Source organism: Patagioenas fasciata, chromosome 28, assembly GCF_037038585.1.
Source record: "Patagioenas fasciata isolate bPatFas1 chromosome 28, bPatFas1.hap1, whole genome shotgun sequence".
Taxonomy (NCBI): Eukaryota; Metazoa; Chordata; class Aves; order Columbiformes; family Columbidae; genus Patagioenas; species Patagioenas fasciata.
Window position 1 is genome coordinate 5305764 of NC_092547.1, and position 26871 is coordinate 5332634.

At 53.3% G+C, this 26871-nt stretch overlaps 1 protein-coding gene across 1 annotated transcript in view; it reads left to right on the forward strand.

Annotated features, from left to right (window-relative positions):
* The first annotated feature begins 1214 nt into the window (after nucleotides 1–1214).
* ATP5MC2 (ATP synthase membrane subunit c locus 2) overlaps nucleotides 1215–26871 on the forward strand; it is a 43699-nt gene continuing 18042 nt past the window's right edge. The window contains exons 1-2 of the mRNA XM_071799901.1: nucleotides 1215–1319; nucleotides 7029–7248. Coding sequence (XP_071656002.1) covers nucleotides 7137–7248 — 112 coding nt within the window. The 5' untranslated portion in view covers nucleotides 1215–1319; nucleotides 7029–7136. The remainder of the gene's footprint in view (nucleotides 1320–7028; nucleotides 7249–26871) is intronic.

Below are 26871 nucleotides of genomic sequence, written 5' to 3' on the forward strand. Positions count from 1 at the left end.
GCCTTGCACGCAGGTTGAGTTCAGACACAGATATTTCGGTTCTAGGTGTGGCCGCTTACACAAATCAAAATCACACCAACAAAACCCCCATGGGGGTCACGTTTACAACAGCACCGAGGTGCCAAAGATGAACACGGAGATGCTGAGCCCTCACCGGACCATGTTCAGAAGAAGGCGTCAGCGCCGCCATTCTGGCATTAAGGGCAGGGAAACTGAGGCACGGGGCTTGCTCAAGGTCACTGTCAGGACCGGCCTCACCCTGCGTTTCACATTCCTCCCTCTCCTCGGCAGCCCACGGCCGGGAGCTTCTCGCACGACATCGTACGTGGTGCTCCCGGGATGCTCCGTGGAGCCGGGGCTCAGTGGTGGGAGCGATGCTGCAAGCTCGCACACGCTGGGCTGGGTTTGTCCCAGCTGGGCTGGGGGGCTCCGCGTTGCAGTGGGATCCCATATGTGGGGGTTTGGGGTATCCCAAAGGTGAGCGAGCTGGGGGTCTCCTGTGGTGCCCCAGGGGGTTGTGGGTGGACGTGAGGATGTGGCAGTCCTGGGGATGCCCCTGTCCCCATCTCAACCCCTCCTAGTGCTGCCCTGGGGGGTCACATCCTGCTCCAGGGGCTGCCTGTGCACCCCCAGCTCCCCCTCCCAGAGACCGTGTCCTGCCCCAGTTCTGCTGCCCCATGGAGCATCCCCCCCACTGCACCCACCCCCAGAGCGTGGTCCTGACCAATCCCATGCTGCCACTGGGCTCTGATTCCAGCCAATCCTGTGCTGCCATCTGGCTTTTCTTCCAACCAATCCTCTGCTGCCATTTGGCCAGTCTACCAGCCAATCCCATGCTGCCACCTGGCTTCACTTCCAACCAATCCAGTGCTACCACCCGAGTTCTGAGCCAATCCTGCGCTGCCACCTGTGTTCCCAGCCAAACCTGTGTTGCACCTGGTTTTTCTTCCAGCCAATCCCGTGCTACTTCCCCAGTTCCCAGCCAATCCCGTGCTGCCCCCTCTGGGACTATATAAAACCTCCGTGGCTGCTGCCGCCCCTGGAGGGTCTGTGCACTTTTTTGGGGGAAAAAAGTCACTTTTTTTGGTTAGTGAGGCCACCCCAGAGCATCTGGAACAGCCCTCATGTGGGGCAAAGGGACTCCCAGCACCCCACTGCTCCTCAGTGCCCAGAGCTCGTTAAGACCTGGTGCTGATTGCCTTTCAGAGCCAATATGGGCACAGGGGGCTCTCATTAACCCCTGCCTGGTACCACCATTCTGCCAGCACGTCTCACGGAGCCGCAATTAAGACAAAGCTCATTTGCATGCGGAGCTGCAGGTAACGAGCCAGCATCCCATTTTTTAAGATTTTATATTCCAAGCCCTTCCTATATCTCCTCGACTCTCCCCAGTTCCTTGGCTTGTTTATTTATTGGCCTTTTATTGCGATGGATATTTGCATGGAAACTGTTTCCTGCTGTTCCCTTCCCACTCCAAGTCATCATCCTGGGGTTGGGATATTACGGTTTCCACGGCAACGCGTTGAGATGCCACAGAGGACCCGCGCTGCCTTCAGGTGGGGAGCCGGGCAGATGGAGCTGGTGAGAAACAAAGAGGGGGAGGGAAGGAAAACACCCATTTTTGTGCGGCTGTTGTGGGCCGGAGCTGCGCCACAAAACCGGGGCGTGATGGCGGGCAACGCTGAATTTGGGGGTTCGCTGCCTGAAGTGTCTGAAACTGCTCGGTTTAAAAGTGAGGGGGCGATGAGGAGGGTGTTGCTCAAGGGCAAAAGGTCTGAGGTGGTTTTCTACCTTCATCCCAGAGCACCCTGTTTCACCCAGGGGTGCACAAGACCTGGGTGGGTTCATCCGTCTTCAAGGAAAACTCTCGGCATCTCCACTTGAGGGCACTGGGAGGTGCAAAGTGGCTTCTAGTCAGCAGCTCTCTTGGTCCCTAAAACCCCGTTTTCCCCCAGATCTGCCCCATTTCCAGCCGAGGCCACCGGCTGGTGTTGTGCCTTCTCCTCCTGGGCTGCAGGCGGGGAATGTCTGGAAGTCGTTAATCCCAGGAATGCCGCCGGGTTTGCGGTGCGATGCGAAGGGGACGGGGTCGGTCTATAAAACCTGAGCAGCCTGAGAGCGGGCGGTTTGCGAGCTCATTCCTCCTCTTTGCCGTGGCCTCTTCGGCAGAGGTCGGGCCCTCAGCTTTCCTCAATCCATCCTGATGGTTCTGCACCTCCAGATGTTTGTCATCATGGGATCAGCTGGGTTGGGAAAGCCCCTCGAGATCATTGAGTCCAACCATTAACCCAACCCTGGCACTAACCCACGTCCCTAAGAACCTCCAATGCCCAACAACCCTTTCTGGGAAGAAATTGTTCCCAAGATCCTCAACCTCCCCTGGTGCAACTTGAGGCTGTTTCCTCTGGTCCTGTCACTTGTTCCTTGAGAGAAGAGACCAACACCCTCAAGAAACCACCATCCTGGTGGGTGTCCTTGGTTGTGCGCCCTTCCAGCAGAGATGTGGCTCTTGTTGTGGTCCCGTTGGGTCCAAATTCTCACTCTGATGTTGAGAGGGAGAGATGAGACCTCTTTGCAGAGGTCTTCTTGCTGAGCTGCCCTTGACCCCTAAAACTGACCCTCTCTTGGATGCAAAACCCTTGATGTGCTGATTTCAAGGGGATGTTGTGAAGTTCATACTCTGTCTTTCATCGGGAAAATTGCCCCTGTAGAGGGTTGCGTTGGGTAGAACCCCCAAAAGCGCTCATTTCTCATAAATTTCATGCACTTGGGTGGCTGGGGAGGACACATCACCCCCCCTGAGGCATCAGGGAGTCCATGTGGGTGCCACAGAGGTGGCACCTCCAGGACAAAGGACATCACAGGACACCTCTGGTCATGGAATCATTTAGCAAAACCAAAATCCAACCCATGGCCAAGCATCCTCTACCTCCACACCTTCCCAAAATGGATGCCAAAGCCTTCGCATCGCTGCCAGCGTCCCTCCCGCACCACGAAACCACGCGCTGGCTCGTTTTCGGATGGCGTTTCGAGCAGAGCTTTGTCTCTCCCTCTGCCCAGCCCAGCCCTTGGTACCTCCGTGCCGTTCTTTTGTTGTATTTTTATTCCTTTCCCAGTCTATAAAATAGCAGTAATAGGTGCTGCAAATCAAGGGTGTCTGGATGCTAAACATGTTGCCACTTGCCGCTGGGCTCTTTGTGACCGTGGCACAGCAGTGCTGATATATATATATATATATATCTTCTTTTTTTGCATGGAAAAGATGATTTCTCTGCGAAACTAAACCATGACTTCCTGCAACAAAGGAGGGAGCTATTACTGCAACAAAAAAATGAACAACCCTCTGCTGACGGCAACCAGGACACATCTTCGCAGTATATTACTGCTTATTGGAATATTCCCTGCATCTACTTTACCATATGTTTGTCCTCCCTCATTTTAGGTTGTGCTGCTTTGCTAAATTACATGTTTAAAGCCAACCAACGCGGGGAAGGAGGAGAGGGGGAGACTGCAAACGCACCGGGGGGGCTTTGCCTTTTGCAAGGATCGCAAAACCCCCTCAAAATAACGGGGCACGGCGCTGCGGTCGCGGCCAAATCCCACCCGGATTTCCCCGTCGCTTGGGTTTGGGAAGGGAAAACAACGCGAGCGCGATGGCGGCGTCTTCCATTTTGCTTCCCCTTGGAAGTCGCAGTGGAACAATCGGCCGCTCTGTTCGTGCTACTCTCTATTCATACGGTAATTAGAAAGCTGGGAATGACAGGCCGTTTAATGACGGCTGTAATATGTACCTGCATCTCGCACAACAGCTGGCGCGCTGGAGAAAATGCAGCCATGTTTCTTTGAGATGGGCTAATAGGAAAATCTCGAGCTAACAAGGAAATAAATCTCCCCAAGGCTAAACTTTGCAGGGGGAAAAAAAAGAGAAAGAAATGGTTTCGTGTGCAGAGAAAGGAATTTTAAACAAGTCGGGCCAAATTCAGCCTGGCTGGAGCTGAAGCGGCGCTGCGGCGGGTGCCGCCGAGCCGCTGCCAGCGGAACGGAGCTCAGTACCTGCGCCTCGCCGGGGTGGGTTTATTGGTTCTTTTGGCTGTTTATGCCGGTATAAATCAGGGCTGACACGTCCTGAGCCGCTGGGTTTACACCGGGCTGTAAAAACGGCGGCTGGGCAGATGGAAAGGACACGGCGCTCGGGTGGTGGGGGCGGCTCCCCCGGGCCGCTGGGTGCCCGTCCTTGGCGAGGACAAGGCTGTGACGGTGGCCTCGTGTCGGGGGGGGTGCGATAAACCCCCCCCATGGGTGTTGCAGGGGTTGAGGAGTGTTGGAATTATAGAATCGTTTTGGTTGGAAAAGCCACTCAAGACCATGGAGTCCAACCATTAACCCACCCCTAGCGCTAACTGCTGTCCCTGAGAACCTCATGTATTCAATCCTCTAGGGATGGTGACTCCACCACTGCCTGTTCAACACCCAACAGCCCTTTGGGGAAGAAATCACCCCAAATTTCCAACCTCAGTCTACCCTGGTGCAACGTGAGGCCGTTTCCTTTAGGTCTTTCCATTGGGAGGGATGAAGCGTCTTGGCTGGAGGTGCTGATGCCATGGGCCACGTCCACTGGGTTTTCAGTCTCCAAGAGGCAAAATGCACAAGGATGGGGCTGAAGACTGAAAAAAAAGAGGCTTTTGTGTGCCCTTGGGTGATGCAGGGACCTTTTGGAGAAAGATCTGCAGGGACAACGGTGCTTTAGTGAAATCCCTGCGCTCTCCGTCTGCGTTGGATGGACATTCATGTGTCTGTGTGTCCAAGCGTGGGGTTAACCCTCTCCTTTGGAGAACACATCTGATTTTGGGAGCGGACGTGGTTTTCCCACCTCCCCAGGGTCTCCTTTTCCCTCCACGTCCCTCTGGCATCTGCTTTGCTCCACTAGATCCACCAGATCCCTCGTGTTCTCTTGGTGTCTCCTTGGGCGATGGCATTTGGGAAGAACAAAAAGAAGCCAAGACCTCCTGGAATCCAGAAATCACCCCCAGGCTCCTCTCATCCCATTCAACCACAAGACCGGGGCTGGTTTTGGGGTGCACGAGGCCAAGGTGCTGCTGTTGGGTTAATGGTTGGACTGGTTGATCTTGAGGGTCATTTCCAACCGAAATGATGCTGTGATTCTATGACATCCCTTTGCTCAACACCCCAAATTGCACCCACAAACCAGACTTTTCGGTGCTGCTGTTGGGTTAACAGTTGGACTGGTTGATCTTGAGGGTCATTTCCAACCGAAATGATGCTGTGATTCTATGACATCCCTTTGCTCAACACCCCAAATTGCACCCACAAACCAGACTTTTTGGTGCTGCGGTAGCGCTAATGGTTGGACTGGCTGATCTTGAGAGTCGTTTCCAACCAAAATGATGCTGTGATTCTATGACATCCCTTTGCTTGACTCCCCATCCAGGGCGAAAAACCCCGAGTCGCACCCACAATCCAGACTTTTCGGTGCACGTGGAGGTCGCGGCTCCTCCATCGCGTGGTCCCGAGCCAGGAAAAGGAGCGGGACCCCCGCTCTGCCGTGAATTCCAGCCCGGCGCGGAACCGCCGCGGCGTTCTGGACGCGGCGATGATTTGCGGCTCGGCGCAGCCCGGCTCGCTGCGTGTCTCCCCCGAACGGATCCGTCTGCGCCGGCTCAAGTTCTCCCCAGCACTAATTGATTTGTGCTTGCGGCCGTTTCCCTTTCAGCCCCCCCGCCAGCCCCCAGCCCTCAGAAACCCGGAGACAAAGCCCCAGGGTCTCAATTTCCTGTAGCCAACCTCCAGAAACGTCTGATCAAGTGTCTTAAGTTGTGTGGATTTCTCCCTTTTTTTAATTCTCCTTTCTCTCTTGGTTTCCCCCCCCTTTTCTCAGGCATCCCGGGGGAAGTTCCCAGAACCATTCCTCATTTCTTCCAGCCATCTGCTCCGACCCGCGGCGAGCAAAACTCTCCCTTTCCTCCCCACCTCCCCTTAAAACACCCGCCTTAATCCAACCCGCTCGGGTCGCACATGGTTTTTCTTTGCGAGGGACGTGGGAAAAGCGGCTCCTCGGCAGGAGAAGAACTCAAAGGGAAGCCGGAGCGAGCGGAAAACCCTTTGGATGGGGGAGAGGGTGAGCTCGGTAGCACCCGCGGTGCCGTGAAATGGGGCGTCGCGAAGGGGTCCGGCCCCCGATGCTCGACGGCGCATCAATAGGAATCCTGCAAACAACTCGGTGTCCTTGCTGCTCCGCTTCGTCCCTCCTCGGGCTGGAATTTAAGGGCTCGGAGGGGGTGTTGCGCCCCCCGTTTCCTGGACCCGCCAGTTCTCCGCATGCTGTGAATAATATCCCGCTTTTTTTTCCATCTGTGATGAGATTTACGACCCGGCAGCTCCGTTCGGATCTAGGTCTGATTCTGACGGTCGATGCTGGAATGTGATATTTTCCTAAACGTCCCTGTAGTGCCATGAAATCCAGTTATAAAGAAAACAAGGACATGTTTTAACAATAAAACCAATGTGCATGATCTAATTAAATGGCGTAATAAAATTAGGAAATAAATGCACAAAGCATGAAAACCTGTTCCTTGAAAAGTGAATCAAATTGGCTACTAAAATGAGCGTTTATTCCTCGTGAAGGAAGCTGAAGATCCCGTCCTCCTTTGCTGGGAAGGGGTCTCCGAGCTGGTTCCAGGTTTTGGGAAGGTTTAGCCATTGAGGGTTGTTTTTCTCCCAGAGCCGGAGGCAGCCAGGAGGGGGAAGAATGGAAATATTTGCCTAGTGGATGCATTTACCTGCTGGAAAACCCATCCTGTTCACAGGGTTAATAAATACATCGCGAAGGAGCCCAAAATGCCGAAGCTGGGGGAGGAAGGGATTTGATGCTGGGGTTCAATCGAGCAAGACCCAGAAACACGGTTGGTAGATGATATTTGCCCTGCAGAGCACAAAAAAAGGAGCAAATTTGCTTGCTCTGTTCTTAATCTCCTCCAAAGCGTGACTAATATTAATCTCTTCTTATCCAGGTTTGTCGTGTGCTCCAACAGCGGGTTCCTGAGCCAGAGCGGGGGAAACTGAGGCAGAAACGTTTAAGCCAGGAACTTGGGGATGTTCCCAACCCATGGCCATGAGTGATGTTGGTTCTGTGCGTGCAAAACGGAGGAGGAGGAGAAGAGTTTGAGTCACCGGCTCAACGTTGGCAACGGGAGAGCGAGCGAGGCCAAAGCCGGAGCCCTGGTTTTGCAGGTAAGGGGAAAAGCCTGGCTTTGGCAGGGGTTCTGAGGCTCAAACCTGGCAGTCCTGGGATACTCGGGTGGAATTTCCAAGTTTTTGTCATTTTTCAATATTGCCAAAGTTTTGAAACGGAGCCTGGAGTTTGCAAACCTCAATGTTTCGAAGCCCAACACTTGCGGTTACTCTGGGCCAAGTTGGGTTGGTGCCAACAACCGAGAGGTTTTGGGGGGGCTGAGACCCACCTGGGGGTGCCCCCCAATTCCCTCCCACCCTCCTGATGCCGTTAAAAGATTCCCTTTGCTGCTTGGCACCGCCATCCACCCAGTCCATCCGTCAATGGACTTGGCGCGCTCTCCCGCACAACCGTGTCATCTCGCGTATCCCCGTGGTGTTAAATAATTAAACCGTAGCACGTTGTAAAAGAGAGGGGAAAAAAGGCGATCTGTCTTACAGCTGCGGAGTAAAATCATTTGGCACCGAGGCCGGGATCAGATATCGTTCTGGCAGGCGATAGCGCCAAAGCCGAGCGTGGAGTTTTGGGTGATTTGTGGGATTTCGGGTGACCGCAGGGCTGGATTTGTCCCCCACGGCCAAAGGAAAAACTCCCCACAGTGGAAAGGATGGGAAAAGCTATTGAATAATAATCATTGCCCAATATCAGGCGATATTGTGAGCTCAGCGTAGGAACGCAGAAGGGCTGGGTTGTCGCTCTCATCAGCTGTTGATAAGGACATAGTGGTTTATTTATCGTGGAGCTCAGAGCACATTTGGGCTCCTGCAGCGCGTCCCTAAGACATATGGCCACATCCAGACAGCGTCACAGCCCGAGCAGGGACACAAGTTGGGTAAAAACCCCACGAGTTTGGTGTTTTTGTCTTTTTTGCTTCGCGGTTTGACCTGCGGAAGAAACTTTCTGATTTATTCGCGGCCCCCATTTTTCACGCTTAAGGGCATGACACACATTATCATTCACCACCTTCGTTTACATGTAGCAAACATAGGTCAATTTATTTCTAAATCCCCTTTTTTATGGCTCTATTGAACTATTTGCCACATTATTTATACGTTAATGCGATGAATCCCTCTGGATATCACACTGTCTAATAAATAACGCGACAAATCATTAAGCAGGGTGATAAAATCAAGCCATTTAAAAATACATCAACCTGTGTTGCTTTCGTGTAAAATAAGCTCCAGGGGCCCATCAGCGCGAGAGAGGAGGCGAGAGACACAGACGCACGTGCGCCCACACACAAAAAGGCAAAACACCTGCTTTTGCTGAATATCCTAGAAAATGAGGAGCTGGTTGCTTGGGGGTTGATGTTGGGTTTGGTTTGTTATATTAATGCAGGTGATGAGGAGGAGGATGGGTGAAATGAATGAGGGTTGAACCGGGGGTTGGATGAGTGAAATTCACCCCCAAAACCACGTGAACCCCGAAACCCCGCTGTGCTGGTTTTGTTAAAAACAAGCGTCTCTTTTAGTGAATTTGCCTGTCAGCCTAAGCTTGCTTATTAGCTGCTTTTCTGAATGTTAGATACGTGTTTTGGTAGACATAGCAATGGTGGGCGAGGTCGCTGGACTGATAAGGAATGATGCGCATCCCGCGAGAGGGGCAGCGAGAAACAGATGACCGAAAACTGACCAAGTATTCCGTCCCATTCACGTAATACTGCACATAAAAGTGGGAGATCACGAGGATCTCGTCCCTTTTCCCTATGGCAAACATTAGGGGAGGACTTTACGAGTCGTCCCTGCAAACTGAGGCCAGTGACAGACTGAATCCAGCTCCGCTTGGCTGCAGAGTCCAGTCTGGGACTTCGGGTGCCTGCCCTGCAGTTGCCAGGACTTTCCAGATTGGTTTTGTGTATTTTGTATTATTTTCTCTATTTTTATTAGTAGCGTTAGGAAAACAATTTTCCCAACTTCTCTCTGTCCTTCTTTCCCTCCTGATCGCCTGTCTTTAGTGGGAAGGGGGGAGAGGGGGTTAACAATACATCTGCCACGGCTTTATTGTCACCCCGCAATCAAACCTCGACACCCGCGGTGGGCAGGACAGTGCGTGCACAGCTTGGCCGTCGCCGTCATCCCGAAGAACGCTCACGTAGTAGGGAACGCGGGCGAAGCCGACTTGCTGCAACATGCCGAGACATTCACGGCTCCGGCTGCACCGTCGGGACTTTCCGGGGGCCACGGGATCCCAAATCCCTGGCGTCTGAGCATCGGTGAGCAGGGGGAGAGGAGGCATCTCATCCACCATCTACTGAAGCAGCCGCAAAGCGGATTAGATAGTTGGTGCTTTCGCAATCGCACCCAAAATCCTTCCGAGGATAAGGGAGGTGACCAAGGCCAGCGTGGGAGGAACGACACCTCCCATCATCTTGCCTGTGTTAATGGTTCTCCAAAGAGTTTTGCAGCTCCATCCTCCCCATCAAACGGATCCAGCAGCTCCACGCGGATCCCGAATTGGAGGCGCCTTTGCTGGGCACCATCTCACCCGAGGAAAAAACCCGCAGAACTCGCCCGCTCGCTGCTCCGGAGCCATCGCTTTGCCTCTGGCACTTACAAATGATGTAATCCACTTTATTTGTGTGACAACAAAACGGTTATTATAGTAATAAGTATAATTAGCACAAGACAATTACCATAATAATACATTTCCCTTGTTCCAGAGGTGCTTTGAAAAAACAGGTTTATTTAAGATTTTGCAGAAATAAATAAAAACTGCTCAACAAGGCACGGCAATAGAAGATTTTGTGGTGCTGATGCGTGGGGAGGAAAAAGCAGCTTCTGCCAGCGGCAAGAGGTCATCTGGTTGTTCTTTGCCGAGAACTCGGGAAAACCTTATCCCCAAAATCAGCGATGCAGCTGGGAAGAAATGGGAAATATGCGGCATAACCTGGAAGGAACACTCCAACATCATCTCCCGATGGACGCAGCCCCTTGGATGCACCGTGTGCAAGTGAGGGACCTCCCAAAACCCTGGTTTGGTGGCCACCATGGGATGAATTCCCCTTAGAACATCTTTTGGACTTGCCGCTGGTCTAAGGGGTGATCCCTCTTTTCTTGGCCTTTTCCACCCAACCCTATGGAAGAAACACTTCCCAGTTCAGCATGACGTTTGCCCACCAGGGCACTGGTAATTCAGGATGGTAAAACCATCCTGAACTTCCCAACCATTGGCAACCTTTCATTTAACCCCTTCCAGCTTGTCCCAGGGATGTGACCTTCAGGACGTTGCCTCTTCCTCATCCCCTTCCCACAAACTCTCCAGGTCGTGCTGGACCCACAGACGTTTCCTCCCAACCGTGCAGAATGCCTTGGTTGTCAACACTTGGCCCTTGGTATTTTTAAAAGTCGCTTTGAAAAAAATGCGCTTTAGGACTATTATTCCTCCAGCCTTATTATTTTCAGATGCAAAGAGCAGAGCCGTTTGGCAGCCGGCAGCCGGAGTTAATACGATGCAAATGCGGCGGATCCGCCGCAGCTGAACTCCTTCCATCGCGGAGCAACGCTGCGCCCTGGGTTTCTTGACAATGGCTCTTTGGAAAGCCACCAAAACATCTTCTGCAAAGGGTTTTTTTCCCCCCCCATCTTCTCAAAATCTGGTTCAACCAAAAGAGTTTATTAGCGGGAAGGAGGGAATGAAAATAACGTGAGCTGGCATCATAAACACACACGCTCAGACGGAGGAGCCGGACTCGGTTTGGAACAAGCCGTGTAAGCACCGTGGTGTCGTATTCCTGCAGTCGTCCCAGCCAGCCAAATGCCAATAATTAGCCATAAATAATACCCAGGCTCCTCACAGCAGGTTAATCCACTATAAACATGAACCCAAGCTGGAGAAATAACCCTGGGATGGAAAACAGCCTGGTAGCCAAGCGAAGGAGCTTTTTGCGCAGATGGAGCCGTTGCCAGATTGCGAGTCGTTGGGTAGAAACAGCTTCTTGGCTGGTTTCCACAGCTGCTTGGCCACCCAGCATCCGAAGATCCATGCGGATGGACCCAAGTTGGGATTTCCCCTGCCACCGGTCCTGGTTTCAGCCTGGAATGACTCTCAGGTGACATCGAGTTGGTCATTTGATTTACAGCCCCCGTCCAAATTATCTATTGGTGGTGACCGGAGAGGAGAGATGGCCCAAAATCCACCTTTTCTCATGGCTCTGTGGGGACCTCCTGATGATGAAGATGATGAAGCCCAACTGTGGGTGGCCAAGAGGTGACCGATGCACCACCAAGCATGGCAACTCAACAACTCAACTCAAAGGCCCTGGACCTGTGTCCCTCACCTTTGGATGATGAGGATGATGAAGCCCAGCTATGGGTGGCCAAGAAGTGACTGACGCGCCATCAAGCATGGAAACTCAACAACTCAACTCAACGGCTCTGGACCCATATCCCTCACCAGGATGCGGTTCCTGGGGCTGCTCACACTTGGTTCCCCTTCGCCGGAGCGGCCAAAACTTTGTCCAGACAGCAGACTCTGAAGTCACCAAATTCCCATCCTGGCCCCTTCAGCTGCTGTTTCTAAAAGGCGCTTGGAGGGCTCCACCGGGAGAGGCGAAGCCGAGCGTGTCTGGTTCGAAGGCGGCGCCGTGTCCATAACGCTCTGCAGATGTTTCTCCAAAGCTATTTAGTCATCACTTGCTTTCATTTTCCTACTTTTTTTCTCCTTTTATTTTCTTTTCCTCTTCCCATATGCATTTTTTCCCCCCCCTTTTACTTTCCACACTACAAACCGCACGTGCTCTCTCCCCTCTGATGGGGACAACCACCCGCCAGCCCTTCTCTGGTTGTTCCCAGGGGCAAAAACATCTATTTTTTGATGTAACGGAGGGTAGAAACAAGTCAGGACCCCACGATATCTCCTAAAAGTCCCTCTTGGCTATTTCTCCCAACCATAATAATCCTATGATTCTAACCCCAGTTCTCCCAGTATGGATGGGGGAGGCGTTAGGGATCCATCCTTTGCCGACAACCAGATTTTATTTGCTAAGGAATAAAAAGGGTCTGTCCTGCTCAGGGGCTGCTTCCTCCTCACGTGGATTAATCTAAAGCGATATAAATTGATAGCAAATAGCCCCTGGGAAGGGAATAGAGGGTGGAAAAGCTCCGTTGGTGGCCACGTCTATTGAGGCGAGTGGTGCTGGAGAAGCGTTGGTGTTGGGACGTGGGGTTGGAGACGGGGTCTGGCTGCTGGGCGAGGATGATGTGGGATGGGACATGGGGAGGGATGGTGCTGCAAACCCATTGCCCTGGGAATCGCAGCCGTTCCTCTCCTAAAATCAAAACAAACACAAGAGTTGGGTGCCAGCCCCGATGCGAGCGGGGCGGGAGGGCGAAGAGAAGCCATTCTCTGTCCCAGCATAATTCCTCCTTGTCACTCGCCGCGAGGAGCCGCATTCCAGCCGCGGCGACCTTTCCAAAAATATCACTTTCCGGAGGAGTTATGGTTTTCGGCTTCCTCTCTTGGGGCAAAATCCTTCCCCGCCTCGTCCCCCCAGCCCCGCGTCCCTTCCAGCCGGCGCAGAAATGAAACACAAGGTATTTTTTGCCCCAGATCTGCAGCCAAGAAAAGGCTCCGGCGGAGCCAAACGTGGCCCCTTTCCAGCTCCCATGAATGGGATGTTTGCAAACCAGTTCCAATTTCTTCATTTTATATATATATATTTTAAGGGATTCTCAAAGAGCAGAAAGAGGGTTGTGGGTTGTTTTTTATTTTATTATTATTATTTTTTTTTTTAAGAGAGAGCTCTGACGTCATTTATTTTAAACACAGAAAAAGGGAAAAGGTGAAGGGGTAAAAAAACCAGGTGATTTATGCAATTGTTCTCCGCATGTGAGTGTGTTTCATCTGATAATTTTGAACCTGGAGGCCAACGCCAACCGGATTAGGCAGCGATGCCCAAATCCGCCACGTTTTGTTGAACCAGCAAAGAAAGATCCCCCAAAGAAGACCCTCAACCCTTTGTAGACATCAGAAAACCCGCAGTTTGCCATCTGTGGACCCGATGATGCTCCATCTGCCATTGGGGATCCTCATCTTTCCACCCAAAATTCCGGTTTCTTACCAGGGGCTGGATTTCCGAGCGAAATTCCCTTGCCCGATGCCCTGTGGATTAGCCCCAAATCCCCGCTCTCTTGCATAAGCCGCATACCTCCGAGATGACACCGCCGCCAATTAGGGATCATGTGTTCCCAATTAAGTGCGTTGGTATCGTTGCGAAATAAAATAAACCGAAAATATCAAGTGGAGCCCATTATATCGGCTAATTGGCTGACGGCATGGAGAGGGTGTTAAAACGGGTCTTTTAACTGCGCGTTAATCTCCCCGAAGACAAACTGTTTGTTTTCACGTTTTTATGACTCTTTACTCCCACACACGTTGTATATTTTGACCCAGATGATGGACAGAGTTATGGGAGAGAACTGTAAAAAAGTAATTACGAATTATGAAAAACATATATAGCCTTTTCAGCCTGGTGGATGAGGCAGTGTGGCCGGTGTCTCGCAAAGATTTAATGCTCTTGGGCTTTATTATCTCTATCTAACCATCCATCCTTATAAAGCGCCGGAGGTACAGGATGCTACTGTAATAGCCCCAAACGCCGCAGCCGGCAAAAGTGATAAGGCGGCTCGCGCCCGGCTGGTCCTCCGGTGGCGTTTGAGCCATTAAATCCATGCAAAATGGCCAGTTCTCCAAGGTCAAGGCGTTTGGGATGATACCAAAACCCCATCGATCCCCCTTGACGTTAACGAGGTGGGAGATGTGGGCGCTTGGCCAAGCTGGTGGTTGGATGAGGATGAGGAGCTGTGTCCTCAACATGGGGAGCTGGGACAACCTCCCAGGTCACCGAATCTGTGATGATGGTGGTTTAGGGCTACCGAGTCAACACCATGACCGCGTATCTAACCCTAACCCCTAACCCTAAACCCCAGGTCACCGAATCTGTGACGATGATGGTTTAGGGCTATTGAGTCAATATCATTGAGTTGACGATGCTGTTGAGTTTGGTGCTGGAAGACCAACCAGGGTCACCTGAAGGTGACCGAGCATGTGGTGCAACACACGTGTGCAATGACCGCGTATCTAACCCTAACCCCTAACCCTAAACCCCAGGTCGCCGAATCTGTGACAATGATGGTTTAGGGCTACTGAGTCAATATCATTGAGTTGATGATGCTGTTGAGTTTGGTGCTGGAAGAGCAGCCAGGGTCACCTGAAGGTGACCGAGCGTGTGGTGCAACACGCATGTGCAATGACCGCGTATCTAACCCTAACCCCTAACTCTGACCCCTAACCCTAAACCCCATGTCGCCGAATCTGTGACGATGATGGTTTAGGGCTATTGAGTCAATATCATTGAGTTGATGATGCTGTTGAGTTTGGTGCTGGAAGAGCAGCCAGGGTCACCTGAAGGTGACCGAGCGTGTGGTGCAACACGCGTGTGCAATGACCGAGTGTCTAACCCTAACCCCTAACTCTAAACCCCAGGTCACTGAATCTGTGACGATGATGGTTTAGGGCTATCGAGTCGGCACCATTGAGTTGACGATGCTGTTGAGTTTGGTGCTGGAAGAGCAGCCAGGGTCACCTGAAGGTGACCGAGTGTGTGGTGCAACACGCGTGTGCAATGACCGCGTGTCTAACCCTAACCCCTAACTCTGACCCCTAACCCTAAACCCCATGTCGCCGAATCTGTGACAATGATGGTTTAGGGCTATTGAGTCAATATCATTGAGTTGATGATGCTGTTGAGTTTGGTGCTGGAAGAGCAGCCAGGGTCACCTGAAGGTGACCGAGTGTGTGGTGCAACACGCATGTGCAATGACCGCGTATCTAACCCTAACCCCTAACTCTGACCCCTAACCCTAAACCCCATGTCGCCGAATCTGTGACGATGATGGTTTAGGGCTATTGAGTCAATATCATTGAGTTGATGATGCTGTTGAGTTTGGTGCTGGAAGAGCAGCCAGGGTCACCTGAGGGTGACCGAGCATATGGTGCAACACGCGTGTGCAATGACTTAGCACCACCGCGTGTGCACCGTACCGGGGGCCCACGTATCTCCTTGGTGGTGGTCGAGCAGCTCTGGGACCATCCAGAAAGCACAACTCCACCTCCAAAGGCGGAAAATTCTATGGAAAATGATAAAAAAGGGTTAATGAGGAAGCCAATCAGGTAGCCCAGGCTGGGAGGTGCTCAGAAGGTCAGGATGATCCCACCACCCTCTCTGGCGGGTCCCTCCCACCCCATGGACGCTCCCCCTCCGTCAGCCGCTGCCGCAGAGCCAAGGAGGCCGGATGCTGGCGAGGAGCTGACAACGAAATGAAAACCATCAGGTTGGAGACGCTCCAAGCTCCTTGACAAGGCGACTACTCACAGCGCGGCGATGCCAGATGAGCCCCGGCCAAGAGGCGAGGGCCGGCTCCCCGCGGGGCCGCTGTGGCCGCTGTGGGAAGGGGGGGTTGTACAAACACACCCACGCCTGGGATTTTATGATTTGCTGCCAAAAACGACTGAGGTCCTCCAGGAGGAGGCCCGGCGGCAGGCGGCAGGATGCCGGCGTCTGCTGCGATGTGCAGGTGAGTCGGAAAACCGCCCAAAATTGGCTGGTTCAAGCTCAACGGTGACGTCTGCTCCCAGCTGGGGAGAAGAGGACATTGTCCAAACCCAAGATGCGTTGGCTGGGTCTCAACTCCCTGATCTTCGGCGGTGGTTTCTAGCCAAGAGCATCCTCCAGCTGGTCTCGTTGGAAGGGGGGACATTGAAGCCAGGTCTGAGGAGCCACCAGGAAGGTCCTCGTGCTTCCCATTGACTCTGGCCCAGCCCCAAGTGCTTGTGTGGGGTAAGGAGGATGGGAACAAGTGGATGATCTCCATCCTTAGCATCCTTGGCATCTCCATCCCTGAAGTCTTCAAACCTTGGTCATCTCCAGCAGTCCAAGGTTGGCCAAGAGTCCTTCAAGGTCCCTTTCATCCAATGTCGCTGGTCCCTGCAACCTCAGCTGACCCCAGTTGTGCTGTGACACCCCAAAGAGACTCAACTAGAGCCCAGATTTGTCTCGTAGTTGTCGTGGAGGGACCAGAGGTCCCTTTCCACCTCCCGCGTTGGCCTCCAAACCCTGTGGCTGCAACACCAGGACGATGCAACCGCGGCGTCCGCCTCTTGGCCATACCCAGAAACAGGCAGGAACATCTTATCTCGCCATCTCCCCCTAGATTGCGCCAGTTTAATTCCGCGCCCGATTTCGATATTGATTTATGGCGCCCAGGCCCTGGATCTGGGTGTTTTCAAATTGATCCCAACCTGCTTTGCTATTGATTTCGCTCAAGGCAGTAGACGACGGCTTTATGTTAAACAGCCGTAAGGTGCTTTTAAATCAACGCCGCCGGCCAACGCGGTGCTGGCAGCTTAATGGGGAGGTGTTCCCGTAAAGCTCCGGTCATCTGGAAGCCGGCGTCTGCGCCATCGCTGGGCTGGGAGCCAATTTAATGGGGTTTTTATTGAAAATCCAAGACGAAGGTGGGGTTTGGAGGCGGAGCTTTGCCAGGACAAAGGGGTTGTGGAAGGGTTTGGAATTTAAGAGAGTTAATCTGGGTCCAGCCCAAGCTCCGTTGGCTTTGGGTGGGGAGCGGGGTGACCACACCAGTGTGGTCATTGCCGAGAGGTGTCCCCACCGTGTCACCCTGATGGCCGTGTTGGTAAAGCTGCAAGGCCCAAATGCACGAGGCCAGGACGGAAACTGAGGCGCAAGGACCCACATCCCAGGCCCAATCTTCTGCAAGATGCCACCAAACATCTCCGGGAGGTGGTTTGGATGGGTTATGTCTCCATCCATGAGTCCTCTCTTCCTCGTATGGGTGGCTACGATGTCCCAGGTCTCTGCTTTGCCTCCTGTGACATCCCCACAGCTGGAAAAGCTCCTCAAATTCTCTTCACTGCGTGGGCTTTATTGTGCTATAAAAAGGTGTGGACCCTCCCGTCCAGCCCGGCGAAGGAGGGAGGGAAAAGATAAATAACGCATCGCCATAAATCGCACGGAGATTCATGGCGAGAGCTGGAGATAAAGCAAACACGGGCACGTGTGGGAGCGGCAGCGCCCGGCAAAGCTGCCGTGTCCTTCAGGGGACGGGGACCCGGCCGGTGGTGATGGGAGGTGGTTGGCAATGGGATGTTGGTGGTGCTGGGAGGATGCTGATGATGGGATGATACTGGTGATGGGATGCTGCTGGTGCTGGGGTACTGCTGGTACTGGGATGCTGCTGATGCTGGGATGACGCTGGTACTGGGATGACACTGGTGCTGGGATGATGCTGGTACTGGGATGCTCTGGTGCTGGGATGCTCTGGTGCTGGGATGCTGCCTGTGCTCAGATTCTGCTGGTGATGGGATGATGCTGGTGATGGGATGCTCTGGTGCTCAGATGCTGCTGGTAGTGGGATGCTGCTGGTAGTGGGATGATGGTGGTGATGGGATGATGCTGGTGATGGGATGATGCTGGTGATGGGATGCTCTGGTGCTCAGATGCTGCTGGTAGTGGGATGATGCTGGTAGTGGGATGATGGTGGTGATGGGATGATGCTGGTGATGGGATGATGGTGGTGATGGGATGCTCTGGTGCTCAGATGCTGCTGGTAGTGGGATGATGCTGGTAGTGGGATGATGGTGGTGATGGGATGATGCTGGTGATGGGATGATGGTGGTGATGGGATGCTCTGGTGCTCAGATGCTGCTGGTAGTGGGATGATGCTGGTAGTGGGATGCTGCTGGTGATGGGATGATGCTGGTTCTGGGATGCTTTGGTACTCAGATGTGCTGCTAGTGCTGGGATGATGCTCGTTCTGGGATGCTGCTGGTGCTGGGATGCTGCTGGTTCTGGGATGCTCTGGTGCTCAGATACTCTGGTGCTGGGATGCTGCTGGTGCTCAGATGCTGCTGATGCTGGGATGCCCCATTGCTCCACGCCTCAGTTTCCCCCTCACCTCCATCTGCACAGGATGGTCCCCCTTCCTCCCCAATACAACACACCAGCCCCCCATTCCCACCCCACGCTGGGGACAGGCCCCAGGTGTCCTTCCCCACCCCTGGGCATCCTCCACTTAACACCCACAGCCCAAACGCCCTTTCAGCCCCAAAACCACCCCCAGGAGCAAAACCCTGGCAACCTGGCCGCTGTGACCACTGAGCCGCGCGCCCACATGCGCCGCAAGATTTATCCCTGGGTAGTTGGCTGAGTTTCTAATGAGAGCCGAGACGGATGCTCCACTCACCGGTTAATAGGCTGGGTCTGGGATTAGTCGCACTAACTGGCATCAATGCACTGATTTCCTCTTTTATTGCACATTATAACTCATGCCTGGGGAGGCGAGATAGAGGGAAGGCTCGTGGCACCGGCGAGATACGGCTCCAAATGGTTGTTCCCCGCTCGCCACCAAGGGGGGACTCAGTGCCCCAAGACAGGGACCCCCATGGGAAGGGGGAGATGAGGATGAGGGGGATGGGAGGGGTGCTGGGTTCGAGCATCCCATCTGGGTGCTGTGCGGTGGCTCTACCATCCTCTTCACCTCCCGGGGAGGGTGACACAGCACCCCATTGCACCTCCTGCAGCTTCTCCCATCAGGATGGATCTTTAGGTGCTGGGGGGGACCCTCCAGCATCTCCCACCCCTGGAAGCAGCAGCATCCAGGTGGCCATGGGGCCAGGACAAGCCCTAGACCACAACCCCCTATCTCAACCAGCTCGGACGTGCCGGGACGTGGTTTGATGGGTGCCCATTGCATGGGTGCTGGGGTGCAGCGCCCATCTGCAGCTCCTGGCTGGCAATGGCAGCTCGGGCAGGCAGGAGCAGGCAGAGCAGGCAGGAGCAGGCAGCAGCTCCCGCAGCTCATGCGAAGCTGTTATCTCCCCATCTAGTGACCACAGCACGCATAGCAAGACGCAACGATGCCGCGAATTCTTTGGGATGCTCCCAAATTATTCAAGGAGCTGGAAGAACGCCAGATGGATCAAGAGCTCCTGGAAAACACCCCCAAAAATCAAAACCTTTTGGGTGGGTGCTTGGATGCAGCACCCATGCAACGTCACCCAAATGCTGTGCAACCAGAGGGGTTCCGTCCCTCGCGTGTCCCCAAATTGGGGGCACCCCGAGGCGTCCTGGCCCCGGGTGTCCCTGAGCGTGAAGCCGCAGCCGCCGTGGGGTTTTCTCCTTGGTTTTCCCACTCGGCGGCCGGTTGTGATTTACGGCTCTTGCCCAAACGCTGCCGCGTGGCCCAGCTCCCGTGGGCCCCGACCCCCAAAACCCCAATGGGATGTACGAGGAACATTTTAAAATTCTTATTATTTTTTAATGTGCTTTTTTTGGCTTTGAAAAGCAAGTAAATGAGAGCAGGAAAAGGCAAACGCAGGCTTTAGTTGCAAGGATTGCTTTGTGCAGCGGGGCTGGGGATGCACCCGCGAGTGCTGGGCACCGCGGCGAACCCTCATTTTAGGATTTCTCCCCCCAATTTCTCCCCTTTCATGGGGGTTAAGGGTGTGTTTTCCCTCTTGCTTGATTCACCTCAACCCATTATGGTGATGCATGGGCCCAACCAATCACCGCGGCATCAGGGCACCGATTTCCCCCCAAAAAACCCCAAACCTTATCATTCCCCAGACAAACCCATCCCTCAACCTCCCCTTCCCTTCCGACCTCCTGGGCCATCTCCTTACACCCCAAAACCTCCGGCTCTCCCCACATGCGACGCGGTGATTCACGAACCCCAGCCGTTTAACTTTCCCAACCTTTCCAGAGGCAAAAACGCGGCCGATAATTGTCTTCATGCAAATGAGAGCCAATTAAAGCAAGATAGAGTTTACTGGGAGGCGAGATGGACTCGCTGCAGAGCGAAACCTGTTTGGATTTCATCACGGCGTTAATTACAGGTTAACGCGGCGGCCGCGGCTCGGGCGCGCGGCGGCCCCTTTTTCATCGTTTCATTAAGGTTTTGCATTAATTTTAGTGCAGAAAAAAGCGCAAGGATTCCTCTCTCCTCGATGCGGGTGGAGGATGGAGATGGGATCCATCCCCGCTTGGGGCGGGGAGGGAAATTTGGGGGTTATTTTGGCAGGAATGGTGAAATCACAGCAAGGAGAAGGGGGTAATTGCTTTGCACCCCCCGGAGCCTCGCGGAGCCCCAAAGGGATGCGCAACCTCACCAATGCATCCGCCAAATATGCGCGGAACACGCCGGGACAGGCCGGGCCGCCCGGCTCAGCCGCCCGCTGCGCCCGCATGGGGCGCAGGGAAAACGGGGCTCTCTGCGCATGTTTCTCCATTATTGTGAAGTTTCCCTTGGCATCCCCTGCGATTCGTGCGAAGAATCGCCCGGCGGAGCTGGTGGGGAGGTCGGCGCGGTGTGGGTGCAGAACAGGGGTGAGGGTGTCGTGGTGGTGGTTGGGGAGGTGGGGAAACGCAGGGGTGCGAAAGCGAAGCCGAGGTGAGGATGTTCTCCTGGTGCAAAAGTGAAATCAATGTGGAGATGTTGTCTTGGTGCAAAAGTGAAACCAAGGTGGGGATGTTCTCCTGGTGCAAAAGCAAAGCTGGGATGGGGATGTTCTGGTGCAAAAGCAAAGCCAAGGTGGGGATGTTCTCCTGGTGCAAAAGCAAAGCTGGGATGGGGGTGTTCTCTTGGTGCAAAAGCAAAGCCAAGGTGGGGATGTTCTCTTGGTGCAAAAGCAAAGCTGAGATGGGGATGTTCTCCTGGTGCAAAAGCAAAGCTGAGATGGGGATGTTCTGGTGCAAAAGCAAAGCTGAGATGGGGATGCTCCCATGGTGCAAAAGCAAAGCCAAGGTGGGGATGTTCTCCTGGTGCAAAAGCAAAGCCAAGGTGGGGATGTTCTCATGGTGCAAAACCAAAACCAAGATGGGAATGTTCTCCTGGTGCAAAACCAAGGTGGGAATGTTCTTCTGGTGCAAAAGCAAAACCAAGATGGGAACGTTCTCCTGGTGCAAAAGCAAAGCCAAGATGAGGAGGTTCCCCTGGTGCAAAACCAAAGCTGCAACGTGGATTCTCCCCCTGTGCGAAACCCAAACCAAGGCTGGGATGTTCCTCCATAGAAAAGCAAACCCCAAAAGGCCCCCGTGGGCTCTCGGCGCCCCCAGCCCTGCACAAACCCCCATTTCCACACGGGGCCTTTTCCCCGGGCACCCTCGCGGCTTTTCCATCGCCCTGGAAAACGTACAAAGGAGCCCAACCCAGCGCGGAGCCCGAAACGCAGCGGCAAGCCGGGACTAGCAAAGCCCAGACGGGAGGCGGCTGCTCAGAAAACGCACCCTGGAGAGGTAAAACCCTCGCGGATTATGGAAACCGCCGCCTTTTCCACCCAGCAAACCCGCTCCCTCCTTGCCTGCAGCCACTTTGCCTTTTGATCAGCAAGTCAAATAGAATTAACCCCGGGTTTTTTAATTCTTTGGGGTTTTTTCTCCACTGTCAGCACACAGGCTGATTTAAATCTCTTTCATTCTGATTTCGCCTCTTTCCTTCTCTTTCCTCCGCCTGAAATGACCGGTGCAGCAGCAAAGCCAAGGCGGGGATGCTCCCATGGTGCAAAAGCAAAGCTGAAATTGGGATGCTCCCATGGTGCAAAAGCAAAGCTGAGATGGGGATGTTCTGGTGCAAAAGCAAAGCTGAAATTGGGATGCTCCCATGGTGCAAAAGCAAAGCTGAGATGGGGATGTTCTGGTGCAAAAGCAAAGCTGAAATTGGGATGCTCCCATGGTGCAAAAGCAAAGCCAAGGTGGGGATGTTCTCATGGTGTAAAAGCAAAGCCAAGGTGGGGATGTTCTGGTGCAAAAGCAAAGCTGAGATGGGGATGTTCTGGTGCAAAAAGCAAAGCTGAGATGGGGATGTTCTGGTGCAAAAGCAAAGCTGAAATTGGGATGCTCCCATGGTGCAAAAGCAAAGCCAAGGTGGGGATGTTCTCATGGTGCAAAAGCAAAGCTGAGATGGGGATGTTCCCCTGGTGCAAAAGCAAAGCCAAGGTGGGGATGTTCTCATGGTGTAAAAGCAAAGCCAAGGTGGGGATGTTCTGGTGCAAAAGCAAAGCTGAGATGGGGATGTTCTGGTGCAAAAAGCAAAGCTGAGATGGGAATGTTCTCCTGGTGCAAAAGCAAAGCCAAGGTGGGGATGTTCTCATGGTGCAAAAGCAAAGACAAAGTGGGGTTGTTCTGGTGCAAAAGCAAAGCCAAGGTGGGGATGTTCTCATGGTGCAAAAACAAAGCTGAGATGGGGATGTTCCCCTGGTGCACAAGCAAAGCTGAGATGGGGATGTTCTGGTGCAAAAGCAAAGCCAGGGTGGGGATGTCCTGGTGCAAAAGCAAAACCACATCCACGGGTGATGCTGCTCTGCAAACAGCAAAGGATTTTGCAGCATTTAGCAGGATTTGGCTGAATTCTGCCCAATTTGGCCAGGTTGCAAAGCTGGAATCGCCTCCCCGGGGCTCGCTGCCCTCTGCTTGGCTTCAATATCTAATGGAGTTTGTGCTCCAGCGTTCTGCAGAAGCCGTCGCTGCAGCGTCTCCCCCTTCCCAGCCGCCTCCTCGGGGATCATTTCAGTGTTTCCTCCTTGTTATTAATCAAATTGGCCAAATCGGGTCGGATTTTGGCTTGGAGGCAAGAAAGCTCGCTCCGAATATTCCGAGGTGCTCTGGAATAAGGGCTGGATGCACGGACACAACGCTCCCCCTGTTGAAAAGCGGTTGGAAAACCGGGATGGGAAACGAAGCGGGATGGAGAATCGGGCTGGAAAAGGGGGATTTATTAGTGGTGCTGCAGAGCTGGGAGAAAATGGGGTTGGGGAGATGGGGGGTGACCCCAAAACATCGTCACATCCACCCCCAAAGGGCTTTGTGATTGATAGAAACGCTCCAGTATCCCCAAATTTACAGCGTTTGGACGTCACCCTATACCATAGAATTAAGAAATAATGCATCTGGGGGGGCGGTTCCAGCTTGGAAAGGGACATTAGTTCTACTAATATCCCCTTTTTGGGGTGTCTGGGGGGGACATGGGGCTTTTCCCACCTCTTGGGGGTCCCCATGTCCATATTCACAGGTTGCTCGAATCCCTAATTGCTCATTTTCCCTCGACGCAATGGTTTAATTGCCCTTTTGAGCCAGGCGAACCAAAGGGGGGGGTTCACCCCTCTGCCACCGCCACCCCCATGGCCTTGGTCCCCTTCCCCAGCCCCGAATGTCCCTCCCACGGGTGACATTTCCCAGCCGCGTTACATCCCATTAAAAGCCTATTTCCCCTGTATTTTCCATTGTCCCGCGTCTCGTTTCCTGCTTTAATTTATTGACCCATGGAAGCGCCCGGGGCCGATGGCTCCTTTCCCTTTTATATATATATTTTTCCCTTATTTTTTTATAGACAAAGATATTTATAAACAGGCCAGAAACGGATCGAATCGCCCATAAAACAGGAGGAGCAAAACCGACCGCGCGGTGTCGGGAGATGATTTGCTCATTTTTCCCCGTTTCCCCCCAAATTTGCGCCTTGAGGGTTTGCCCGTCTCGTCGTTCCATGGGAACGGGTTTGATTAACACCCCCATAATTAAACCTATTCAAAAATAGGTTGAAAAAGATGGATATAAAGGATTAAATTGCAGTGTGGGGTGCAGGGAGCAAATGGCAAAGCCACGAGGGTTTCAACCTGGAAAATAAGCTCTGAATCTTCCTTTTTTCCCCCTTTTTCTTCGGAGTTTTAGCCACGTTATTTGGACCAAAGCGATGGATTTTCAAGCCAAACGCTCCCGACGCCGCTTTCCCGGGGGGCAAATAAATAAAGCCAAATAGAACCCAAGAGGAGGGGGGGGGAAAGCATCATCACGACCTTCCCAAAGTCAATTAAAATCCCGCCGGAAACAGCGTTTTAAGGGGAATAATCAAACCTCCTCATGGAAAATAATAATGAAAACCATCTTATTTATTCCAATGAGGGGTTTCATTCTCACGGCTGCGGCGTTTTGGGGGGAAATAAGCGGGATTTTGGGTGCGTAAGTGGATGCGGGAACCCCCCCCCGGTGGATTTTGGGGGGGGAATAATGTGATTTAAAGGGGAAAATCCTTACCCGCTCGTGTTTTATTCCCCATCCCCGCAGCATTGCTGAGGTTTATAGAGCATCTCCGCGGTGCTCATTACCACCAGCTCTGTTCGTTCGGGCTGTTTTAGGTTGGTTTTATTCTATTCTTCGATTTTATGGGGTTTTTTTGGGGCCTCCCCAGGTAATACCGCAAAATCAAGGGGAAAAAAGCGCATCCCGCAGCCCCTTTGCCTGGAGGGATCGGGTATAAAACACCGAACAATTTGTCACTTACAACGGGAAATAAAGATGATATATTAGAGCGACGGAGCCGGCATCGGTCGAGGCTCCATCGCCTCCCGCAAGGAGCAGAAATGCTGGTGAATAGAGAGAAATTGGAGAAAATGCAGTTTGGGGTGAATATTTGGGGGTTTGGGTCATTTTTCAAGCTGGGGAGTTTAAAGTGAGTTGTAAAGGGGATTTTTAGGAATAGCAAAATAACCCCGAACCTGCAACCGCACCCCGAGATGCTTCAAAATCTCCCCCTCTGGGTAAAATCGAGGCTTAAAAATGGACTTTAATTCGCTTTGTGTTGGGGGAAAATGCGGATTTGGGGGTTGAAAAGTGGGGGTCGAGGCTCCTCCAAGCGGACCCGCAAGCGGATGTTCCCGCATTTCCCACTTTAAGGTTGAAAATGGTCAAATTGGGGGTTTCTCCACCAAAACTGAGTCGCCCCTATGGGTGGTGGTGCTTGTGACAGAACGCGGCGATGCCCAAAAATAACACAGAGCGGAGAAATGGTGGAAATTTATGGGAAAAAGGTGATTTTGCCGTCGCCCTTGTTTCTTTTTAATCTCGGCAGCGACGTCGCTGCAAGGAAACAAAATTGGGTTTTTGGGGAGAAAATGGAGCATTTTGGCCAAGCGAGCATTCGGCAGCTCTTGTCTGCTGTATTTTGGGGTGGGTTTAACCCAAATCGGACATTTATTCGGGCGAGATGTGAATTTGGGGGTGCAGGTGACAGCCGCCCCTCATTGTGGTGTCTGGGCTGCATCGCCGTGTCACCCCAAACCTTAAAGCCACGGTGACACCCCAATCCCGCCACCTCACACCCCCATGTCCCTATTGTCCTCACCCCCCCTTTTCCCATAGAACGTGCAGGAAAAGGATAAAACGCAGCGGGGAGAAGGGGAAAAAAAGGCGAAAAGCGCCCGTTTTGGGAGCGCTGCGGACAAAGGGCTGCGGCGCCCGCGCCGAACAAAGCGCTGGCAGCAGCCAGATGTCTGGCCCGTAAATCACGTCGATCCTGGGGACATCTGGGGACATCTGGGGACACCCCCTGCAAAGCATCTGCGCTCCTGGGGGAGGATCTGCAGCATCGCCCATCTCCCTGTCCCTGTATCCCCGTCCCTGTATCCTTGTCCCCAGCCCTGTGTCCCTGTCCCCAACCCTGCATCTCTGTCCCTGTATCCTTGTCCCCATCCCTGTATCCTCGCTCCTGTATCCTTGTCCCCATCCCTGTACTCCTGTCCCTGTATCTCTGTCCCCATCCCTTTATCCCTGTATCACTGTCCCTGTATCCTTGTCCCCATCCCTATATCCCTGTATCCCTGTACTCCTGTCCCTGTATCTCTGTCCCCATCCCTGTCCCTATCCCTTTATCCCTTTATCCCTGTCCCTTTATCTTTGTCCCCAGCCCTGAATCCCCGTCCCTGTATCCCTGTCCCCATCCCTGTATCCCTGTATCCCTGTATCCTTGTGCCCATCCCTGTATCCCTGTCCCTGTATTTCTGTCCCCATCCCTGTCCCTATCCCTTTATCCCTGTATCTTTGTCCCCAGCCCTGTATCCCTGTAACCCTGTCCCCATCCTCATCTCTATATCCCTGTCCCCATCATCCCCATCCTTGTCCCCATCCCTACATCCCTGTCCCCAACCCTGTATCCCTGTATCCCTGTCCCCATCCTCTTCCCTGTATCCCTGTCCCCATCCCTGTATCCCTGTCCCCAATCCCATCCCTGTGTCCCTGTATCCTTGTCCCCATCCCTGTATCTCCATCCCCATCCCTGTATCCCTGTCCCTGTATCCTTGTCCCCATCCCTGTATCCCTGTCCCCACCCTCATCCCTGTATCCCATCCCTGTCCCCATCCCTGTATCGCTGTCCCCAATCACATCCCTGTGTCCTTGTATCCCCATCCCTTTATCCCTGTATCCCCATCCCCACCCCTGTGTCCCTGTATCCTTGCCCCCACCCCTGTGTCCCTTTATCCCTGTCCCCATCCCTGTATCCCCATGTCCCCATCCCCATCCTCACCGGGGACAGCACCAAACACCGGGGGGGCCTCACCGCTCCCCCAGCTCCCCCATAACCCCCCGGCATCCACGCTCCCGCCTTCGCCTCTTTGATTTTCTGCTCTTTGCAAGGCGCAGCGCGCCCGCCTGCATACAAATGACGGCCCTTACCCCAACCGCACGAACCACAGCTTTCCTGGGGGGGTTTTTTGGCCGTTGCCATGGAAACCTTCCCTCGGCTGCTCTTCCCCTTCCCGAGCATCCCCGGCCAACGCGG